Source organism: Triticum dicoccoides, chromosome 5B (assembly GCF_002162155.2).
Source record: "Triticum dicoccoides isolate Atlit2015 ecotype Zavitan chromosome 5B, WEW_v2.0, whole genome shotgun sequence".
In the NCBI taxonomy this organism is placed as follows: domain Eukaryota; kingdom Viridiplantae; phylum Streptophyta; class Magnoliopsida; order Poales; family Poaceae; genus Triticum; species Triticum dicoccoides.
Window position 1 is genome coordinate 464758587 of NC_041389.1, and position 22496 is coordinate 464781082.

The window sequence follows — 22496 nt, forward strand, 5'->3', positions numbered from 1 at the left end:
GGCCGCGAGTTCTGACTCGGCGCGCTCACTTTCGTCGCCGACGACTCCGCTTGGCTCCAGGAAGCCCCCCTCGATGTCGAGACTCTCCCGATCCGTGGTTCATCGCACTTCCGCGCGAGTGCCTGCGGCGTCCTCCTTCGGCAGCCGTCGACCTCGGTCGACCCTCACGTCACTTCTCACTCCGCTGGACGCCGCCGCAAGCGATCTGGTCGTTCGCGGCTCCAGCGGTGGGTGAAGCATGCGGTGGCTCGTCAGACTGCCACCCCCAAGTCGCGGAAATCGATCTCGTCGAGTTTCGCTGCGGTTCAGTCGACCTGTTGACTGATTCTGCAGAAAGGTTTTCTGAGAGCGGGAGCTGTGACCCCGCGGCAGAAGTTCTCATGGTCGATACCCGTCACAGCCCACCTGGGTTTCGCTGTAGCGGCGGCGATGGTGAGGGCGATGGCCCGTCGTTCGGCCACGAAGAGTACCAACCTCAACCTCTTAACTCACAGCAGAGGGAAGAGCTGCACCGCCGCAACGTGGAGGCCCTCCAGACCCCCATCATAGGGGAGACCGCCAAGGCTCGGGCCTTGGAGGCAGTGCGCCTGGCCACGCTGGCTGAGCGCACACGTTTGGAGAATCTCCAACATTCTCTCGACAAGCGTGCTCGTCAACTGATCGCCAAATCCAGTCGACGTCCATGACAGTTGTTTCCACCGGAAACTCAGATATTCCATACTTCGATCCAGAATCTTGCAGCTGATGCGCGTATCGCAGAGTCTATTCAGCCGCCCCGTCCAGAAGCTGGAAGAGGTTTGGAACAGATCAGAACACTGCTCCGAGCAGCAGGAGACCTAAACTCCGTCGTTTCTCAGTCGCGGAACAGGATCCACAGCGGATCGGTAAGGGCAGATACTGTTCAGTCATCACACAGTCCTGGGTCGCCTTTGCGACGTGAAGATCGTGATCACCACCGAGATCGGCACCTGGGAAGAGCTCATGGAGAGTATGATCGTGAGTACGCCCGCGACAACCACCGTCGAGCGCCTTCGCCTCTTCCGAGGGATGGGTCGTACGCGCCCCAGCAGTATGATGACAGGCGGCCGTATGGTAATGACCGTAGAGTCCCAATCGACCCAAGAGAGCCTGGCTTCGACGCAAGGTTAGTCCTTGTTCAGGGTTTGGTCGTCCTTTGATCTTTCCTCACAACTAAAATTGCCACCAAATGACGTTCGCTTGCCACCCCTCTCCCAGCTGACGTTCGCTAGGTAATATTACCAAATAAAAACATATTTTCTTAAAAATGCACTTAATCACATGTCATTTATGATGATGGCCAAACATTACCCAGGTGCATAGCTAGACCACAAAGTCAAGAGCCAATCGTTCTAAACTCTGAGCCCACTAGACATTGTCCTTGTTAGGAATTGATCCAGACCAACTCATGTGGTTGGAGGAAAGCGAGTCACACCGTAAACCAAGACCCGATGGGCCCTCACTCACAAAGCCAACTCACAACAGCTCGACTAGTGTGTGCCAATGAGACTTATTTTGTTAAAAATGCACCGAAATTCCTGTGATATAGGCATCTCAAAGTTTCATAGTAGAACTAAGCTTATCCTTATTTATTTTTTGTCAAAAATTCTGAAACAATATCCAAGTTAGTACCAAATTTTGGTCATCTTACAAGCACCAAACTTTTTGTTATATATTTGGAAATGTAAAAATCATTGTATATATTCTAGTATTAGCAAGTTTATTTACTTTTGTTTTGTATTGAGGGTGCTCGTGTGGTACATGATAATTAATTTGTGAGTGTAAAACCAACGGCTAAACCCTACACGGCCAGTGACGAGACGTAAGTGTGAACATGATAGCATTTACCCTGTAGCTCCTTTTGAAATGAGCATCTTTGGACCTTATGACCTTGTTACATTTTTATTTAATAATATGGCTGCATGCATCGATTGATATAGAGACCGGGGGTATTCCTCCTTTTCAAAAGAAAGCTCCTTTTGAAAGTAACCACAAGTTATTTTACATGAGCTGTTAATAAGTCCATTTTGTAAGGAGCTAATGAGTTGGTATATTTGCTATATCTCTAAACTTTCAAATTTTTTGTTGACAGGTTTTGAGATAGCTTACTGCTCGTGCCATATCATAATTTGCGCCAAACATTCGACATGTCCGTCCTTTTTCTCTTCCCATGTAGTCCCTCCGTTCCTAAATATTTGTCTTTATTTCAATAAGTGACTACATACGGAGTAAAATGAGTGAATCTACATTTTAAAATATATCTATATACATTCGTATGTGGTAGTCCATTTGAAATTAAAAAAAAAACAAATATTTAGGAACGGAGGTAGTATCATCGTTCCAATTTCCAAACGAACTCAAAAAACTTGCCATGTACATCGAGATTTATTCAATTCCGCGGGCCTGATTTACAAACTACAAACAAAACTGTCCTACAATTAATCAAACTACGAAAAAAATAATCAATAGCTACCTCACAACGCACAGGGCGATCACAAAACGCCGAAAAGAATGAATCACTGGAGGGAGGACACGGCGCGGGCGAGCCTGCAGGCGCCGATGGCCGGCCCGGCGGCCCTCCACGGCGCGCCCTCCTCCGCCTTCCACAGCCCGTCGTCGAAGTTGCGCGCGTAGCTTTCCGAGTCGTACCCGCATCCGGCCGCCACCCTCCTGCGGCCTCGCCAGCTCCTCCCCTGCGCCCGCACCAGCATGCCCCTCGCCGGCGCCCACCGCCCCCGCCGCGCGGCGCACAGCCGCGCCAGCCCGCGCCTCAGCGCCGCCCACGCCCCTAGCCCTCCTCCGCGGCGCCCGCTCCCGGCGCCGTGGCTGGACAGCCTCTCGTACGACGTGGCGCCCATGTCAACCGACCGACAGGACAGGAAGCCTTCCTCTCTCTGCGGCTCGCACGTAGGCGCACAGGAGCAATGGATGATGATGGGTGGTGGTGGCGTTGGACTCGCGGTCGCGGGTGGTTTTATAGACGTGGCGGCAACGGCGACGGAGGACGGACGCGCGTTTCCTGCGGGTGCGGGGGTGTGTCGTTCGAGAGCGTTTCCATGGCGCTTTCGCCCGAGCTGGGCTGCGGGGCCCGTGCGTGGCCCGGAGGACGACGACCGTTTCTCCGCTCGCTTCCCCAGCTGCCAAATGGGCCAGCCGTTAATGGCACTCCAAGGCTAAACAAATGGCTGTTCCCAAAGCTGGAATTTTTTGGTGCCATCTCAAGACGTGTGTACGTTTATATAAAAATAAAGTGGCATAAAGTGCTCTGGTACACAACACAGGCTGTTGCTCACATTCGGTGGACTTAACCGAGCAATGTGCTGCACTACGCTTTGTTTACAAGGAAATTTCCAGGAGTAGCCGAGAAGATTTGCCAGTTTTCGTAGCTGTTAAGAACGGGGAGCTTGGTTAAGATGATATATATAAGTTGGCAGGAATATCGAGAGGCTGTCATGGCCGCTGACAGTTTCTTAGCGCCCAATTAGCTGGAACACCGAGACAGCCTGATATGCTAATGCTGGCCTAGAAGAAATCAAGGGAAAACATCGGAGAATCAATACTGCAACATTCGTACCGCCAGCACTGAACTGGTCTAGTGGTTAACGACTTGCTAGCATAGCTGCATAGCTGGGCCTGGTATGGTGTACTGTACCACACAAGACAATGACAGCTGACAGGCGAGCCTCCATCGGCTGAGGGGTTGTTTTGTTTAGAAGTCCTAGGACTTTTTTGTCCCAGGGACTAATCAAAAAAGACTTTTCAGTAGAGTCTTTTTCTAATCCCTGTAGAAAAAGTCCCTTCCGTTTGGTTCCTATGGACTTTTTAGGGACTTTTTCTAGTCTCTGGGACTAAAAAGTCCCTGAACCAAACACCCCCTGAGTCCCATTTGCAGCAGTTGCACTTGCACACCACCCGCCCCCTAAAAAAACTTGCACAACGACCATAATGAAAATCCTTAGCTCGGCATGAGCTGCTATGCATTTTATTGCGCACAACGCACATCTTAAGAATTCCCTGTACAGAAAGAATCCAATTTGAATCAAAATCAGGCCCAACGCTGGCGATTTGGTACACAGATCTACCCCTACTTCAGTACACGGCCGTCTCCTCGGCGCCTCGTTCGTCCTGTCACTTCTTCGCCTTGGAGAAACGAAGGCACCTGTACTTCTCGCCGCTGACGGTGATCTCGAGGGCTCCGTCCTGGTTGTCTTGATTGGAGGCGGTTCCCATGAGGACGCTTTTTTCCTTCTCCAGGTTCTCTTTTTCCATCTTCAGCCTCGCCTCTTGCCGCGCAATCTCAGCCTATCAAAGATGACTAGTCTGTCAGTCAAGCCATGATAACGAAACACTGATGTCATTTCAGAAGGAATGGATATGTTTTAGGGTTATCAATTCAGCACACTTCACTTTTTACCTGTCCGAAAATCTTTTTAAAGATTAAGAAGGTCCTGTTCAAGTCTGCTTCTAACACAGTTCAAATAAATGTCTTTGGTATGAGAGAACAAATGTGCACTTAACTTATCCTGCTCCTAATATGAGAAAAGATAATCAACGCAACAGGGCTCACTACGCTGATATCAAGCCTAGAATCATTCCTAATGAAGCTGAGAGCATAAATGATAAAGCATAACAGTGTCTCTATTAGATATCTTGTTACAGTCAGAAAGATAACTATAGTGAATTTGCATTCTCCCTGGACAATTTTTGTGCAGTCTGTTGCAGGTCAAATGTTGGACATCCACAATTTTTGTTTTAAGATGCACATGACACCCTGAAATCGTGTGTACCAACCAAACAAGCCATTGTATTTTACCCAATCAACTTGGTGCTCAGAATATGACAAGACACCACCACATCTTTCTGATATCACAGCACAAAATATGCTTGCAATCTACAAATAATATTCAGTATTTCTATGAGTTGCTGGCCAGACCAGAATACATAGACATGAGCTCAACATGCCGAGACATAACAACAATAGCTACAATAGTAAAAAAACATGTAGGAAAACAAATCAAAAGGTGCCTTCAATTTCAGTAGTCATTTTCCAACAAAGAAAATAAAATTTCAGCAGTCAATCAACAAGAGAGGTAGGTATCTTTGGCTGGTGCTAGTCATGCAAGATAAGAGCACTTTCGTCAGAAGGAATCCCGAATACGGACTGAGCCACAGGCTTCAAGAAAACTACTGCTCTCTCACAACAATATAGTTGTGACAATAGTAATAATTAAAGCACAGCTTTACTCCTATATTAAGGGAATCCTATGCATAGGCTCACAATTTGACATTTGCACCACATCACTATGGTTCTATCAGTTTAGCAATAGAAAAACATGACATTCTTTAGAACAAGATAAAAGGCCCCTTCACATTACTTAGAACTGAAAACTATGACACGAGCAGGAGTAGTCCCACTCACATCACTGCTGCATAATACGGTAATCATAACAGCAATTTTCATGCAAGTGCAAGAACCTGGCTAGTTCATATCCAATCACTGAATTCTATAACCAGTGCGCCTGAACCTCTAACCTCACTCCTTCCCATTACTTAGAATTGAGAACTATGATACGAGCAGTAGTAGTCCCAGTCACATCACTACCGTATATCACCACCAATTTTCATGCCTGTGCAAGAAGCTGGCTAGTGGAGCATCCAGTCACTGACTACCGGAACCAGTGCGTCTGAACCTCAGACCTCAAAGATGCTCATGGTAAACGTAGATGGGAAATTTGCTCCCAAAACGCAGCGATTACTGATTAATCGACACCAAACATAACAAACACCTTCAACCAAATTTAACTACGTCACTCAAACTTCAGAATTCCTTCAGCAACTATACGAGATCACTGATAAAATCTCAAATGCACCAGCATTCAGCAGCAACCGATATCTGAACTACTCTGAAGGCACCATGCCATGGACACCACCACCAACTGAATTAACGCCAGGGCATACTCACGCAGATGAATCGGACTGGTGGGAAAGGAGACAGAGAGTACTGGGGTGTTGGATTACTACCTCGCGGCGGGAGAGCTCGGCCTTCCAGGCGGCCTCCCTCTCGGCGACCTCGCGCTCGCGCTCCTGGATGTAGCTCTGCATCTCCCGCTCCTTCATGATGCGGTCCTGGATGTCCGCGTCCAGCGCCTCCTGCAGCTCCTTCACGAACCTGTCCACCACCGCCTTGATCCGCACAGACATCTCGCCCCTCCTCCCCTCCTAATCTACACCGCGCGCGCGGGTTCCGCTTCCGCTCTCCTCCTCCTCCTCCTCCCGTTTCCCGCTACTGGCGCCGCCCTCCGGCGATACCCATGGGCGGCTGGCTGGCTGGCTGGCTGGCTAGGGTTCCGGCGCGTCGAGGTTGGTGGGCGCCGCAAGTCTCGTGCGCCGATGGTGTCTTCTCTTGGCCGTCTTCTCGTTTGGGCTGTAGCGCCTGTGCTGTGTGGAAGAGAAGATGTGGGACCCAGCACCAGCGAGACGACCCAGCATTTGGACGCCTCCTGTGATCTCTGAACCGTCGCCTCCTCCTGAAGACGTATTCTGCGAAGACCGTAAACCAGAGCTGAAGACGCACTCGCTGGCAAAACCGAGCAACGGCAGCAGAAAGATTAGCAATACCACCGGAAAATTTGCAAAAAAAAGAGAGAGAGAGAAAGAAGTCCAAACAGAAAAACCATCAGCATCACAGCAGCAGAAAGATTAGCAATACCACCGGAAAACTTGCAAAAACCAAAACCAAAACCAAAAAGAATAACCATCAGCATCACAGCCACACACCCAGCAGAGAACACCAATTATCAAAGGTTCATAAATTTATCATAACCACCGGTTAAACTCGACGACGACACGACGATAATCCGACACATTAATCCACGACATCCGGGCTAACAACAACCCACGACGACACATTAAACAGTTCAACGCCTAAACAAACAGTCTCGACCACGAAATTACGCTAAGGCAACGGTAACATCTAGTTCAGGTTTTTTTTTCCCTCTCTTCTGCTTCAGGGTTCTACGTCAAGCTGGTCACTGACGACGATGGCATGCAGACAGACACTGAGCTCACTTCCAGGGCATGCTGGACAGGCCGCTGTTGCTGGGAGTGGCCGCGGCCGGCACGCCCTGGTTCATCGGGCTCCCGGAGGACTCGCTGAGCGTGCCCCTGGACGGCGGGCTGTTCTGGGCCATCCCGACGCTGATGGGAGCGGTCGCGAGCGGCGGCACGGCGATCGGCGCCGGCACGAAGTTCGGCGTCATCCTCGGTGGCGCGGATGCGGGCTCATGTGCAGCAGCAGCTTGGTGCTTCGGCGCCTTCTTCTTCTCGGCGACCGTGTTGAAGGTTCCCACCACAACCTGTGGGTACAAGGATAGCACTGGTTAGTCACTGACTCATTTCTTTAGTGTAATATGACTAGCTAATACAGTACTGATCTAATATGTGGATGCCAATGAATGATGTGGAGAGTCTAGGAAAGTAATTGTAAATGGCAGGCTAGTGAGAAATAAAATCCTGAAACAACGTGAATCCAAAATATAGGAGCAATATACTGAAGAATGCTAATACACTGTTTTTTTTTTTTTACTTTTCGCTAGAAAAGATTGGCAGTCATGATGCACATGTGAAGCTATATATCAAACGATTGCTGCAGTAAAGAAGCAGAGGAATCACTCAAAAGCGAAATTATGAAAAGAATTTTTCTTGCTAATAGAGAACTGATCTTAGTAGGTGGATGCCTATGACGTGGAAACCCTAGAGAACTAACTGTAAATAGCAGTCTGGCTATTGAGGAATAGAATCATGAAGCAGCATTCAAGTTTCAGCAGTGTGCACATAATATCCGTCAGAGAGGCATGGCCTTTACATACACATCATAAACCAAAACCCAGGAGACAGACAGTTCTGCTAGAATGCTAATACGCTGAAACCGAATCATGCATAGAATTTTACTTTTCGCTAGTATATGAGATAGAAAAGATTGGCAATTGTAATGTACAAAGTAACATAAGTAAAGCTATTATTCTCAGTTTGAAGCAGTAAAGAAACTGAAGAATGCTAACATGCTGGGACGAAAATATGCAAAGGATTTTACTTTTGGCTGTATTTTGGCATATGCAATGTACTAGAAAGTTTCATCAGGAATGCTATGTACAGTATGAAAGTGAAACTATGGCTGCACATATATGATTTACTGAGATTTGAGGCTGGTGTGAAAAAACAGACCTGAATAGGTGTGCAGGCAATCAGAAGTCCAGCAATTCCGCCACCCAAGACGCGGCCATCAGGACTTGCGAGTGAAACACTCAGCCCACCGGTCCGGCTACGATGGCCTCCAGTCTCTTGCACGGTGAACGATCCAGACAGTGACAGTATTTCAAATCGGCCCTGTGGCAGAAAACAAGAACCATCACTTACAAACCTGTCGTAGACAAAGCCGTCCACAGTGATTTCAACACAACTGCTATTTCAGTTTTTGATCAGGCCTCATTTTTCTCGAACTTTTGTATATCGGCAATCACCATTTCATCGAAAGAGATGTATTATCTTGAATAAGAAGTGCATACCTCGTATGTGACCGTCCCACCTGAAGTGGCAGATTGCCTAAGGGTCACGTTTGAAATGGCGCCATTTGCTGAAAGAACAACAACTGCACGAACTCCATGCTGCGCAAACGACAGGATCTTTGCAGCCACATCCTGCAATGCACCACTCAAAGTTATTCGCAAGTGCTGTGGAGCATTTGTAGTTACATTGTGAAAATCAGAAAATGCACAGCTTTTTGGTATGTGCTCAGGATGACATGCGAAAATACATATTATAACAGACACTGCTTCAATGTGAATATGGGATTGAGGAGGAATTTTTACTACCTCTCCAGCTTGAACAGCAATTACATGTGGAGTAAAGCCAGCTCCTGCAGTCCCTGCAAAATACAGTTTCACCAAGAACATGTTCAAACACCTGTATAGATCTCAGAAGAAGCAGGGCGACACATTTTAAACTTCAGTCAGACAGACACACAAGACTTCAGTTAAAAGTTTAAATTTCAGCTGAGTAATGAAACTATAAAATAGTAGGGATCCCTAACTATGTATTATTTCAAAAATCACTGCAATTATTCAATTAAGCTAGCCTGTACGACATTTACAGTAAAGAGGCTACCGTTTGAAAAGCAAGAGGGGTACAGCAGTAATTTCCACCTGCAGTCTGCACGCAGTACAACACCCCAGATCTAGTCAAAGCTACTCAGTATGTCCAGAGGCTAGGCAGTAAATTTCGAATATCTAAACAGGTAATTAAATTAAATAAAGGGCAGGTAAATAATTCCTCTAATTGTTTCACAAAAGTAATTAAAGCCGTAATAACAGAAAAATGGAGAAGGTTAGAGAGAGATTTACCGATGAAAGCAAGCGCAGACATGACCTTGTCTTGCTTCTTCACCTTGTTGGTGGAGCCCTTTGGGCGACCCCGCTTCTTCATCCCCACCGGCGGCACCGCCAGCACGCCGCCCGCCGCCGGTTTGACGGCCGGCGCCGAGAAAGCCCCGGAATCACCGGGCGCCACTGCAGTAGGCTCCTCGGGCATGGGCACGGGCACCAATGCCAGGGACGTGGAGCCGTCGTCGCCGTACTTCATTGCGCGGCCGCGCTTCTTGGCGGCCTCCTCCTCCATGTTGAGCTCGAACGCTGGCCCGCCATTGCCCCCCGCAGCAGCCGCGTTGGGGCCAGCCGGCATGTTGAGGCCAGCGCCTCCCCCTGGCTGGTACGCCTCCGCCGGCGGCGGAGCTGAGCCCGGCTTAAGGAAGTAGGCGTTGCCGTCCTCGCCGTAGGTCATGCGCATGTTGGGCACGGGTCCGGAGGACTGCGGCGTGGGCGGGCTGTTGGGCAGTCCGAACGGCTCCCTCCCGGCCATCCCTCTCTGCTGCTCCTGCGACGCCCTCACCTCCATCATTCCTCAAAAAAAGCAGAAGCCAAAGCTCCTACCCAGAAGCAGAACAAGCAAGCTCGGCAGCAGCTATAAGAAAACCATAAACCCCACGCCGCGCGCACAGAGCTCGAAATCTTTGACGACGAACAGAGCTCACAGTATCTTGGGACGAGTGGGAGGAGGCCGCAAATGACGGGAAAAATGAGGAAAAAACGAAAAGAAAACGGGAGCAAGAAACGGTAAACCAGAACGAAATGGAAAAATAATGCGGGGTGGTTGGTAATCCAAGCCCCGGCGAGAGGATTTGGCAGACCAGGCGCAGAAATTACAGATCCCCCGCCCGAGCGCGGACGCGGCAAAATCACCGAGAAACCACCGCAAATCAGGATAATACCGGGAAAATACGGACAAAAGACAAGAAAATAATCGGTCGGGAAACACAAAAGCAGCAGCAAAGCGAAGCTCTCGGCTGCACGCTCGTACTGCGCGCGGGGAAGACGGAGCTGGGGGGCGCTCGCTCGCTCGCAGGCCACTCAAACGACTGCGGACGGGGGAGGAGATGGGGGGAGAAATTTGGGGATTTCGCTTATCTCCTACGTAATTTGGGAGCCCTCACGAGCTCTCCTCCCAATTTCGTTTCTTTTTTCTTCTTCTTCTTCTTCTTTTGCTTTTCTTTCTAAACTCCCCCGCTCTCACGTAATCTTTTGAGAAAAGGAAAAGGGATTAAATTTGGTTTGCCGGGGGGATTAAAAACGGGCAGGTAAGTGAGGCGCGTCAGGGCTGCATTGGTAAGGGTCTACATTATTTGACCCCCCAGGGCACTTATTATATTTACTTTGTGACCTCCTCTGCTTTTGGCTTTATCCGCCCCTGTGTATATTTTTCTTCTTTTGCTGTTGTCTGTTTTTCACTGTGCACATGGACCTAACCCAAAGCCGTTCCCCCTCCCCTCCCTACCACCACATGCCAACTGGCTAGCAAAGCCAATAATAAATTACACATAGCATGCATTGCTTTGACCAGACTGGTATGTGTTTCAAAAAACTTGACCAGATTCATATGTTAACCAAATGATTTCGCATGGTTGTTTTTGTCTATGGAAGGGTTTCACCACATCAATAAGTTTTTAAAAAGGTTACGACTAATTTAATTGTTTTAATGAGATTTGACCAGATGCAGTTGTCCTAAAAATGTTCCCGCAAGATTTGGACTTTTTCGACGGTGTTTTGACAAGATTAACATGTTCCAAAGGAATTTCACTAAAGGTTTGTTCTGAAAAAAATTATGATTTGACAATATTATTATATGCTAAAAAAGGATTTCATCATATTTATATGTTTTCAATTTTTTTTACCAGATCTATACTTTTGAACGGTTTTGACTAAATTGCCATGTTTTCAATGGATCTTTTTCCACATGCAAACATTTTGAAAGGGTTTGGCCAGATCAAGATGAAGGATTTGACAATATCCTTGCTCTAAAATGGGATTTGACTAGATCCATGTGTTTTGAAAACACTTTGGCCACATTGTATGCTTTTTAAAGTATGTCAATAACCATAACATTTCAAAGCGGCTGGACCAAATCCATATGTTTTCAGAAAAGGCTTGACTAAGTTATACGGGAATTAACAACTATATTGTCATGGCAACAATTATTTGGATCATGCTAGATGTGAATACGTATTGTCATCTATGTGCAATATTCTTGACAATAGTGTATAAAGATAGTACGAATAAATGATCATGACTTATCACTGCAATCAAGGTAAACATCATTGTGTAAAATCTGATAACTATGGAAAAGGGTTGAACTATATACCTTTTATAATTCGTGGGGATGCATAAATGAACAGTAAAAACATTACAGTCAGGAAACAATACAAGCATATATGTCACTCATGGCTCATTCGGATCTGATAAAAGTAATCACTAAACAAATGGCCATGTAAATAAACAAACAACCTAGGCATGAAGAGTTGAATGGTTGGGATGAAGATGGAGCAAGGACATACCGAGATGTGACAAGGTTAATATGGTGAGGAGATAGGTCCGTGAGATGGTTGTATCTCGATTGGTAGGGTGGAGTTGGAAGAATTAAGGTTTAGGAAAAATAGGTGACAATGGATTGAACTATTAATGATATGAGAATAAAATTTAAGACATTACATGGTGAACAAGGTCATTGAATATGAATTGAATGGGTATTCTATTACATACATCCAAAATGAGCTGGAGAGTTGCTAGTCCTAGTCAATTAGATACGACCAAACGTGTTCTACAATGCATATTTCGGTTACCAACGCCATAAATTAGCTAGCACGCTTTTCTTTGACCAGGCTAGCGTGTATTTCACAAATAAATACCACACTAATATGTTAACAAACAGATTTCACCATGTTTGTATGTATATGGAAAAAATTCATACGATCAATATGCTTCTAACATATTTCTTAACAAACAGATTTCACCATGTTTGTTTTAGTGGAATTTGACTAGATCCAATTGTACTCGAAAAGATCTGACTAGGATCATATGTTTTCGACGGGTTTTGACAAGACAAACATGCTTTCATAGGATTTTCACTATATTCAACTCTTTACTAAAGATTATAATTTGTCCTATTAAAAAAGGATTTGACCAGATCTACTGTTTAATTATTATTTTGTAATATACTAACATGTTTAAAAAATATATGGTTTAAAAGGGGCGAATCTAGATGAAGGATTTGACAAGATTCTTGTTCTCAATGGATTTGACCAGATCCATGTGTTTCAAAAACAATTTGACCACATCGCATGTTCTAGAAAGCTTATGACCAGATCCAAATGTTTCAAAATGACTTAACTAGATCCATATGTTTTCGAAAATATTTGACTCATTCATATGAAAATTCACCTTTATCACATGTATTTAGTCCATCATGTAAATATAATAATTAAGAGAAATGTTTAAAATACTTTTTATGTTCGTTGCGATAGAGAATTCAAAAATAATAATAGTAGAACTAGGAAACATACGAGCGTGAACATCACCCATGGTTCATTCAGATCTAAACAATGTAGTCACCAAAAAAGTGGTGGACCCAATAAACAAACTGCAGTGAAATAAACAATGGCATGGTTGGGAAGAAGATGGAGTGAGGGCATACCGAGTTCTGACGAGGTTGTGATAGCGAGGCAATAGATTGATTGGGTGGTTGTATTCCGAATGCCTGCGTGGAGCAAGAAGAACCGATGGTGATATATTAATACGAGATCTGAAATACATGATATGAGAGAGCGAGTAATTATGTGAGGAAAAGGGTTAGTACACTGAATGATGATCAAGGTCATAAGATATGAATCGAATGGGTATTCCATTCCATATGCCCATAAAAAGATTCGAAGAGTTGTTAGTCTCACCCAACTGGATGCAACCAACTATGTTCTATAATACATATTCCGGTTTCAACTCTTTGATTCACTTTTAGTAAAAGAAACACTTTGATTCCTTTTCCTATAATTTCTAGGTTTGTATGAATGTGGAAGGAAGTCAACAGATAAATATGCTTCCAAAGAAGTTCGACTAGTTTAACTAATTTAATGGGATTTGACTAGATACAATTATCCTCGAAAAGGTCTGACCAGAATTTGCTCTGTTCGATAGGTTTTGACAAGATAAACATGCTTTAAATGGAAATTCACTAGGTTATGTTGTTTCTAGAGAAAAAAACACTATGCTCTGGCAAGGTTCTCTCAAAACGATTTGAAAATATCACATGTCTGTGAAAAACATTGAGAAAATATATATTTATTTGGAATTTTTTTGACTGCATTACCATGTTTCCAAAATTTTACATATGCAATTGTTTTAAAAAGGATTTGACAAGATCTGGATGAAGATTAGAGCAGACCCATGTGCTTTGAAAACAATTTTACTACATCGCATGTTCCTGAAAGAGCATGACCAAGTCCAAAACATTTCAAAATGACTTGGCTGGATCCATATATGTTCAAAGACGATTTACTCATTTATATGAAAATTTACATCTATAACATATACTGAATTCATCATGTAAATTTGATAATTATGAGATTTTTAACTATAATTTTTTGTTTCGGTGCGATATGGAAATAAAAAATGAGCATAAACATGACGAGCATGAACATAACTCATGGATCATTCATATCTGAACAAATAAATTGCCAAACAAGTGGTGTCACTAATCAACAAATAAATGGCCATGAACAGTGGCATGGTTGGGAAGAAGATGGAGCAAGGACCTGCCAAGATTTTCTAAAAGAATAGGACCTACCTAGATTTGACAAGGTTGCGATGGTGAGGCGATAGATCGACTGTATGGTTGTATCTCAAATGGTTGTGTGGAGTAGGAAGAACCGAGGGTGTTGTATTTATAGGAGAACTGAAATACATGGTAGTGGAGCGAACGATTAATTTTATGAAGATATGAGTTAATTCATGGTTATCAAGATCATTAAATCTAAATCAAATGGGTATTTATTTCATGCATAAAATACTAGCCAAGGAGTTGCTAGTCTTCGTCAACTGGATAAAGCAACCGTGTTCTACGGTGCATAGTTCAGTTTCAACTTGTTGCTTCAATTTCCTTCTAAAGTTGGACATAGTTTGATACATATCGTTTCCGCAAAAGACGGTCATAAATATAATGTCTAGTGTATTGTGCAAAAGGGGTTTGATCAAACTATTATGATTTTCTTGTTTTAGGCCTGAAACGCCTTTTGCAATTATTGTTCTTCATACGTTACCTTATCATATTAGCGTTCTTCTTAGTTCTCTTCACCTTTTTCACATATCTTCTAAACTTTTAGGAGTGACACGGAGAAGGAAGGGGCCCTCCTCTATGATGTAGATATATACCCCCCAGGGCGTTTTTTCATGTATTTTTTACAAGGAAAAAACACTTTATTTCATTAAGAAGTGTTACATATGAGCACATTATGTAGCCATCACTTTCAAAGTATATTGATATTCTTAAGATGATATGTTGGATTGTCCCCTTAATTTCCTATAAATCACTACTTCCATCCCTTTACCTACCAAATTCTAGTTTTTAAGGCCCATGTGTAGTTCGAGAATCAAGAGCGACCATCAATTGCCAGCGAATGTGGGTTATGTGCCACCAAAATCATACCACTAAATTTGTATTCAAGCAAAGTTTCTAATAGTATAACCTTTAATCACATGACTTGTATGCTTTTGACTATTTAGTGATCAAGGTTAACTTTTAAACGTGTGTGCGTCTTATATACTATAGTTTGGGGGTAAAATGTGGATGTGCAAATCACATTGTGTTTGTTATTTTTGTGCAAATATGTGGGAACAAGGGGGGTAAGTATGGGTGAGTAGGAGTATCTGGTCAGACAAGGACAGTATGTGGGTGCCTGGACTTAGATATCATTGGGGCATGATCTTTGAAATGTTATAAATTTATATGATATGGTGTTTAAAGTTTTCTGAGGAAACCAACCATGAAAGATGGGTCCAAGGTGAGCCATGAGGGGCCCACACTACTAAGCTATATGGACACTTTTGGAGGCTGTGTGGTACTCTACATTTTTATAGACGGTGTCCTCACTACAATGATCTGGTATTTAATGACAAACCCATTTTTTCACTAAATATCAAAATCTATCACTGATTTTGATGTTGGTGACGGTTTTGGACTGCTGCTAAGATCATCATAGAAGTTATGTCATAGATTGCTCTCGGTGACAGTATTTGGGGAGATATCATTGAATATCATTCATTTTGTGGCAATCCTCATGCCATTATTGAACATGTGGATATATGATGGGCCCTATTATCAAAGTATACATGATAATTTGTCACATTGTCACCTTCTTGGTGACAATTGTATTGTCACTATCATTAGCTAGGTGTTGTTGGGGTCAACGATGCAGGCGTGGTTGTAGACATGTGGGTCCACATGCTGGTGACGTGTGATAAGTCTTAAACATATATATTTGTTTGACCACTTTTCATTGCTTTTGCTCTCAAAACTTGTTGTAATGGACACAAACTAATAAGGAGTGATGGTGTTTTCAACATAATCTCTTGGACGCTATCTATTTCTGCAGAGATTCATCCTGAAAAAATATACAAAATACTATAGGTATATGTGTAACATGAGGACTAATAAGACCTAGAGTTGGGACAAGGGGGCGCCCAAGGGCACTAGGCGCCTAGTTTCCTTGGGTGACTGGGCCCATGATATGTCTCAAACCTATCAATAATTTTTGCTTGTTTTATGCTATATTTATACCATAACTGCATCACTTTGTGATGAGGACATCCCAACCTTTGACACCAAATCATCAGTCCAATCATAAGAAGTCATGCGAAGCAAATACATGATCACGTGAACGCTAACTTGAGTTTACCATATGACCTTGAAAACATGGTTGTGCCTTCACCTCCTTTGTTGTTGGTTGAGCTTAGGTCAAATATCAAAGAAGACCAACCACATTTCAATCTGCACACAAAAGTGTTTTATAACAAAGAAACAAACTTGGGAGTTCATGAAGAAATAAGTTGTCTCCTTAATAAACTATGTTCTCATTCTGGCAAAACAATGTTTTGGACGTGTTTAGCTACCCCAACTTGTGAAAGGTTTCCAGAACTCGAGTTTGATGCTGAAGAAACATTGTTTCAACTCCAGCGAATAATGTTTCGTCGGGGACATACATCCACTCACCACATGGGAGAACTCTAGAAGCTACATCATTAATTACCGAAGCTGGTTTTGTTTCACGCGTAAGTTTGTTTCCAAAGCTAGTTTACTTTTACACTTATCCAGAGAGATTGTCCCTATTATAAATAGGCTACCTCTTCCCTTCATTGGGACTTTTGCCCTTGCTATCAAAAACCAAAGACATAGACTCCTCCTAAGATTAGAGAGCTCTTGTTATCCTTTTTCTCGTGATTTCTGGAGAAGTCACTCCTAATCTGTGCTCCATGACTAGATCGTGTTGTGTGGGTTAGACTTCATGGTTTCCCTTATAGATTGCACCTATCCCATGATCCATGACTTGAGTGTGGTTGTGTGGGGCAGTATTGAGGGTTGTGGATCGGTGAATGTTCGGATTGCAAGCTAAGATTAGCATCCTCCTTATCGGGTCATAATATCTTATTTTCTGTTTTTCAGCTACTTACAACTACTCATGCCCATCCTTTCATCGATCCTACGCTGTGCATATCATACCTCCCCTTGTACATCTTCTTCTTCAAAGACGGTGTCAGATCATCTGGTATGAGAGCCAGGTTTACACGGTAGGATCTGTACACTTGTTGCTAGATCTATCCTTTTTAGTTTGACTTTTACCCTGGTACATCTTCTTCATCGAAGACGATATCACATAGTATGGCTCATAATCCCCCATGAATTCATCTTCATCACCATGCCCGGAGAGTTGTTCATGGGAGATGTCATCACTATCATGTGCAGCCCGTGGCCGATGATCAGTGGCAAACCCACGGGGCCATGGCCTCACCCACGAGCCTCTCCTCCATGCAACCCACCATCATGGGGTCAATCAAGATTATCACGCCTTCATTTAACACCACCAATAGGGGCACCTATAGCTGTTGCATGACCATTATGGCGATCCTTGTTGCCATGGCGTCGTCAGTTGTCGACGACTGCTACTTGTGAGTTGCGTTGGGATTTTCCCAAAGAGGAGAGGAGATGCAATATATTAGAGATAATTATTTCCCTCACTGAGAACTAAGGTTATTGAACAAGTAGGAGAATCACGCAAAGCCTCATGAATAGCACCTACACACATAAAAGCAAATACTTGCACCCAATGTGACAAGAGGGTTGTCAATCCCCTTGAACTCGTTACTTGCTAAGGAATTTTTCTTTTTATAATGTGATTAAAGTAGACCCAGGGGCGTAGTTTTCACTAGAGACTTCCCTCTTCGAACACATAGCATACAGTGGGTAAACAAATTATTGTTGGACAGTTGACAGAAAATCACGTAGTTATGACGATATTCACGACAATGATCATGTACATAGGCATTACGTCCGAGACAAGTAGACCAACTCCGGCCTGCGTCTACTACTATTACTCCACCAATCGTTCGTTATCCAGCATGCATATATGGTATCAAGTTCATGACAAATTGAGTAACACCTTAAGCAAGATGATATTATGTAAACAAAGTAAACCCAATCAATATGAATAAACCCCATCATTTTACCCTTAATGGCAACAATACAAATACGTGTCTTGTCCCTTTCTGTCACTGAGATATAGAGCACCACAAGATTGAACCAATTACGAAGCACCTATCCCATTGAAGATAAATCAATCTAGTTGATCGAACCAAACGGATAGATTAGAGACAAATACAAAGCTATAACAATCATACATAATAAAGTTAAGAAAAGACTCAATTACTTTCAAGGAGTATTCATATCATAAACCCACAATTCATAGGATTCCAACAAGCATACCATAAAATAAGATTACATCAGATAAAACTCCAAGAAGATCGAGATGAACATCGTATTAAAGATTAGAGAGAGAGAGAGAAGAAGTCATCTAGCTACTAGCTATGGACCCGTAGGTCTGTGGTGAACTACTCACGCATCATCGGAGGGCGGCAAGGATGATGTAGAAGCCCTTCGTGATCAATTCCCCCCTCCGATAGAGTGCCGGAAAAGGCCTCCAGATGGGATCACGGAAGAACACAAGCTTGTGGCGGCGAAAAAGTGTTTTGGGTGGCTCTCTGGGGGTTTCCCAATATTTGAAAATTTATAGAAGTGGAACTTGGTCAGACGGAGGCTCGTGGGGTCCATAAGGTAACAGGGCGGGCCCCCCTAGGCACGCCCTATTACCTTGCCATCTCCTCGTTCGTCGTCTAGACTCCTCCCGAAGCTTCTAACAAATCATCAGAAAGTTTCGTAGCATTTAGACTCCATTGGTACTGATTTTCTGGAAAACCAAAAATAAGCAGAAAACAACAACTGCCACTAGGCACTGGGTTAGTAGGTTAGTTCCCAAAAATGATATAAAGTAGTATAAAATGCATATCAAGTATCCAAGGTTGATTATATAATAGCATGAAACAAATAAAAATTATAGATAGGTTGGAGACATATTAGCATCCCCAAGCTTAATTCCTGCTCATCTTCAAGTAGGTGAATAATAAAAATAGAATTTTTGATGTGAAATGCTACCTAAAATATATTTAATCATGTAATATTTTCATAGTATGAATATTAAGATACGATTGAATCAAGGCAATAGTCTATAATTTGATATAAAGACATCAATACTCAGGCATACCAACAAACAATCATGCCCAGCAGTCAAGGGGGCCAATTGTTTTTTTCTTGCCCGGACGCACTTCCTTGCGTGCGAAGATGTAGCTGGTGGGTCCCAGCGGTCAGGGGGCGAATCGTTTTTTTTGCCCGGACGCACTTCCTTGCGTGTGAAGGTGTAGCTGGTGGGTCCCAGCAGTCAGGGGGGAAACGTTGTTTTCGTGAAATATGGTGGCCCGTCCGGTGGGTCCCCGCTGTTAGGTGGAGGAATAATTATTTTGCGCATAATAAGGAGGCACTTCCTTGCTGCGCCCGTGGACCCAGCTGTCAGCCTCTCCACGTAGAGTCCACGTCTGATGGAAGCCGTTCCTTGACCACGTTGACCACGCCGCACCGAGAGCACCAGGGCGGTGGACGACGGCGACGCCTAGGAAGGGGATGACGCGGAGCAGGGGAAGACGCGACAGTGGATGCCCACGTGTAGAGGAGTACGAGGGTTCACTGGTTCGCTGCGGTTTGAGGCTGCCGTCGCCGCAGAATAACAGGGGGTGTGGGTGAGTAGAGGGATGGCCTGGCCAGCGGTGGGAGTAGTAGGGGGCAGTGAGGCCTCCACCGCATCGCAGCCGGCCACGGGAGGCAGGAGCACGAGGCACGACCAGCGCTGGTTTGGGCGGCTGGAGCAAGAAGACCAGAGGTTGAAGAAGCACTACGGCCGTTGGATGGACATCGTACGGTCACTGGAGCTAGAATCGTGCATATTGACTAAGTTGACAAAGCCCTCCGTCCCCGTCAACTTAGTAGGCCCACAAGTCAGCCTGCCTCTATACTGGGTCCCAGCTAATAGGGGGAGTATTCATTTTTTTGTGCGTAATAAGGAGGCACTTCCTTGCGTGCGAAGATATAGCTGGTGGGTCTGAGCTGTCAGCGGTGGTAACATTTTTTTCACGAAATACTGAGGCTCTTTCGGTGGGTCCCCGATGTTAGGTGGAGGAATCATTATTTTGCGCGTAATAAGGAGGCATTTCCTTGCGTGCGGCCATGGACCCAGCTGTCGGCCTCTCCACATACAGTCCACTTCAGATGCATGTCAGTCGTTGACCACGTTGACCAGACCGCGCCGAGAGCACCAGGGCGATGGACGACGGTGAGGCCTAGGAAGGGAACGACACGGAGGCAGGGAATACTCCGTACTTGTTTCCCACGCGAAGGGGAGTACGACTGAACGAGGGTTTACTAGTTCGTCTGCCATCGCCGGAGAATAACAGCAGGTGTGGGTGAGTAGAGGGATGGCTAGGCCAGCAATGGGAGTACGGTGGGGCGGTGAGGCCTGCGCGGCAGCATAGCCGGCCGCGGGGAGGAGGGAGCGGGCAGTCCCGCCGGCGCTTGTTTGAGCGGCTGGAGCAGGAAGAGCAGAGATTGAAGAAGCACGACGGCCGTTGGATGGCCATCCAACAGTCACTGCTTGTGCATCAACCTTTTTTTAGGAAAGCCTCATATCCGTGGAAAACAGCATACATCCCATCTGCCATTATTTCTAATAATTTACAGCCCATTTGCTAATTCTTAAGGTTTTGTTTGTTGCCCATATTCTTTTTGTTAGCATTACAGCCCATATTGTGGCCACGGTTAAAAAATTATACGAAATTTTGCATATTTCGATGCGGTCCAAACTGTTTTTAATCCTGAAATTTCGACTCGTATTCAAACTGATTTTAAAAATAAATGTATATCAATATAAAATCCAACAAATTCTGCACGCATAAAAATTAATGTAATTTAAAATCTTGAAATGAAAAAAAAGATATTTGAAACTAATTACCGATTTGATGTGTTTTAAAAATGTACAATCCATTTCTCATTACTGATAAGCCATTTTCTTGGCCAGCCGAATGAAGCTCTCCTCGTCTTGAAAGATTTGCAGCCCAACAGGCCTGACAAAGCGACTTACTTGGCAAATCACAAAAAAACTGGGCTGTGGCCTTAGACCCAGCTGTCAGCCTCTCCACGTACAGTACTCTTCCGATGGAAATCGGTCGTTGACCACATTGACCACGCCGCGCCGAGAGCACCAAGGCGGTGGACGACGGTGAGGCCTAGGAAGGGGACGATGAGGAGCCAGAGAAGACGCGGCAGTGGATGCCCACGCGGAGAGGAGTACGAGGGTTCACTGGTTCGGTTGCAGCGTGAGGCTGCTATCGCCGCAGAATAACAGGGGTGTGGGTGAGTAGAGGGATACCCTGGGCCAGTGGTGGGAGTAGTAGGGGGCTGTGAGGCCTCCGCGGCATCACAGCCGGCCATGAGAGGTAGGAGCACGCGGCACGACCGGCGCTGCTTTGGGCGGCTGGAGCAAGAAGACCAGAGGTTGAAGAAGCACTATGGCCGTTGGATGGACATCATACGGTCACTGGAGCTAGAATCGTTCATATTGACTAAGTTGACAAAGCCCTCCGTCCTCGTCAACTTAGTAGGCCCACAAGTCAGCCACCCACTATTGTGGGTCCCAGCTAGCAGGGGGTATTCATTTTTTGGTGCGTAATAAGGAGGCACTTCCTTGCGTGCGAAGATATAGCTGGTGGGTCCGACCTGTCAGCGCGGGGGGGGGGGGCATTTTATTTGCGAAATACAGAAGCCCTTCCCACATATAGTGCACGTATAGTGCGTAATAAGGAGGAACTTTCCTTGTGTGCGACCATGGACCTCGTGGGTCCCAGTCGTCAGGCTCTCCACGTACAGTCCTCTTCCGATGACTCTCTTATGTTGACCACGCCGCGCCGAGCGCACCGAGGCGATGGACGACGGCAAGGCCCCAGACTGGAACGACCAGGAGATGGGGAAGACGCGGCAGTGGAGTCGCAGACGGAGAGGAGTGGGAAACTTAACTGGTTCGGGTGCGGGGTGGGCCTATACTCGGCAGAGAATAACAGGAGGTGCGGAGTGGAGGGATGGCCTGGCCGTCGGCGGGGTAGCGTTTCGCTAAGGAGCGCAAAACAACGCCGCTGGACGCTGAAGGCTGGAGCTGGCGGTTCCGGCAGCGCTGGGGGAAGAAGACGAGAGATTGAAGAAGAATGCCGTCCATTGGATGTAAATCCAACGCCTTCTTAGGCTTCGACCTACTGGCCCACATGTCAGCCAGTCCATTTGTTTTTTTAGTCCATTTGGTGGGATGGGTGAAACAATGATGTAGCATCTATGAGCCCGTTTAAATCCCATTTGCATTTTTCTCGAAATCCGCGGACTTGCTGGGCTGGGTGAAAATA

The 22496-nt window shown here is 45.2% G+C and overlaps 3 protein-coding genes across 3 annotated transcripts; all 3 read right to left on the minus strand.

Annotated features, from left to right (window-relative positions):
• Positions 1 to 2354: 2354 nt before the first annotated feature.
• Positions 2355 to 2947, minus strand: LOC119305767. The gene has a single exon (XM_037582200.1). The coding sequence runs from the start codon at positions 2874 to 2876 to the stop codon at positions 2535 to 2537; it is 342 nt and encodes a 113-aa protein (XP_037438097.1). The 5' UTR covers positions 2877 to 2947; the 3' UTR covers positions 2355 to 2534.
• A 1014-nt stretch (positions 2948 to 3961) lies between these two features.
• On the minus strand, positions 3962 to 6472 carry LOC119310849. The gene is made up of 2 exons (XM_037586471.1): positions 6040 to 6472; positions 3962 to 4320 (listed from the first exon to the last, which is right to left on the minus strand). The coding sequence occupies exons 1-2, from the start codon at positions 6217 to 6219 to the stop codon at positions 4147 to 4149; spliced, it is 354 nt and encodes a 117-aa protein (XP_037442368.1). The 5' UTR covers positions 6220 to 6472; the 3' UTR covers positions 3962 to 4146.
• Positions 6473 to 6812: 340 nt separating this feature from the next.
• Positions 6813 to 10735, minus strand: LOC119310848 (AT-hook motif nuclear-localized protein 10-like). Its single transcript, XM_037586470.1, has 5 exons — positions 9417 to 10735; positions 8889 to 8941; positions 8583 to 8714; positions 8242 to 8403; positions 6813 to 7373 (listed from the first exon to the last, which is right to left on the minus strand). The coding sequence occupies exons 1-5, from the start codon at positions 9967 to 9969 to the stop codon at positions 7083 to 7085; spliced, it is 1191 nt and encodes a 396-aa protein (XP_037442367.1). The 5' UTR covers positions 9970 to 10735; the 3' UTR covers positions 6813 to 7082.
• Positions 10736 to 22496: the final 11761 nt, after the last annotated feature.